At 49.7% G+C, this 1,303-nt stretch overlaps 1 protein-coding gene across 1 annotated transcript; it reads right to left on the bottom strand.

Moving 5' to 3' along the window:
- Positions 1-133: 133 nt before the first annotated feature.
- GLOTRDRAFT_51579 (uncharacterized protein) lies at positions 134-655 on the bottom strand (the record flags this gene model as incomplete). Its single annotated transcript, XM_007873558.1, has 1 exon — positions 134-655. A coding segment is annotated over one exon (522 nt), but the record flags the coding sequence as incomplete, so codon positions are not given.
- Positions 656-1,303: the final 648 nt, after the last annotated feature.

Raw genomic sequence — 1,303 nt, 5'->3', positions numbered from 1 at the left:
CCAGCTCATCACGTAGGAAATCAAAGGAATCTTGCCTTTTGTGACTGAACCCTCCAAATATGTCGAGCGCTATGATGCCTTCGATAGATAGAGCCGGTAGAATCGAATAGCGTTGACCACGCAGGAAAGCCTCACGGCGTACGCACGCTCGCCCAATATCCACCCAGCCACGGGACCGCTGATTTGTTCGATCATCTATGCTCGACTCATCTATCCAAACCAAATACTCCATAGGCAAGTCCCCCCACTGAGCTTGCCATGTAGCACGCAGTAGCTCATTCCTCTCCAGAGCCGCCTTGGATATTCTCTTTCGAGAGAGTGAGAGTCGATGGACTACACGAGACAATGATGCCAAAGACATGTTGACACCGCGGTCCTCGTAGACTCGATCTCGTAGCTCATCAAGGTAGATAGCAGGCTCTCCCTCAATAACTGATCGCACGAAGTTCATATCCTGCATGTCGAGAGTGCGCGGCCGGCCTCGAGGTCTAGCATTCGGGTTGATGACTGTGCCGTATTCCGTGTAGAGTCGGAGAACTTCGAAGACTGTGCTTATGCTGCATCCCGCAAGCTCAGAAATCACTCGGAGTGTCTTGTTTTGCTCATGGCGCCAGACAATGATACGTTCACGTAGTTGTCGAGTGAGGTGAACCATGGTACCAGCCAGTCGATACTTCAAGTTCGAGACGTCAATGAATGCTATCTGACAGTCACGCAGTCACAAGAAGCCATCTCGCATTACTACATATGGGTATATTTGGCTCGAACAAACAATGCTCACGGAAACCCGATTTTCGGTTTCATATGCAAACGACTGTACACCTCCTATGGATGGGTCATGCATATGCGCTCCAAAGGTGCTGCAATTGCTAAGACTCGTCAATTTCTTGCCTACGTACAAAATCAATATGGCAGGAAAATTAAGGAGTGGATGTCCGATGCAGGGGGAGAGTACAAATCTGATGCATTCATCGAGATGCTCAGAGATGAGGGCATAAAAATCCGACAGAGCGCACCTTATGCGCACCAACAGAATGGTCACGCTGAGCGCTTTATTCGGACTATAATGGACAAAGCGCAGTCAATGCGGCTAGAGTCCTGCTCACCTCCATCTTGGTGGGAATTTGCGGTAGACCATGCCGTTCACGTCTACAACCGGACCCCTTTGAAGCGCCATCAATGGCTGACTCCTTATGAGGTCCTGAACAAAGAAGCTCCCGACATCAAGCACTTGCGTGTCTTTGGATGCGGAGCGTATGTCTACCTGCCAAAGGAAACCAGACCCAATAAGTTATCGCCTAAA

This window comes from Gloeophyllum trabeum (assembly GCF_000344685.1).
Source record: "Gloeophyllum trabeum ATCC 11539 unplaced genomic scaffold GLOTRscaffold_00322, whole genome shotgun sequence".
NCBI classification, from domain to species: Eukaryota; Fungi; Basidiomycota; class Agaricomycetes; order Gloeophyllales; family Gloeophyllaceae; genus Gloeophyllum; species Gloeophyllum trabeum.
The sequence above is the reverse complement of the archived record's forward strand: the minus strand, read 5'-3'. Positions and strand labels throughout refer to the sequence as shown.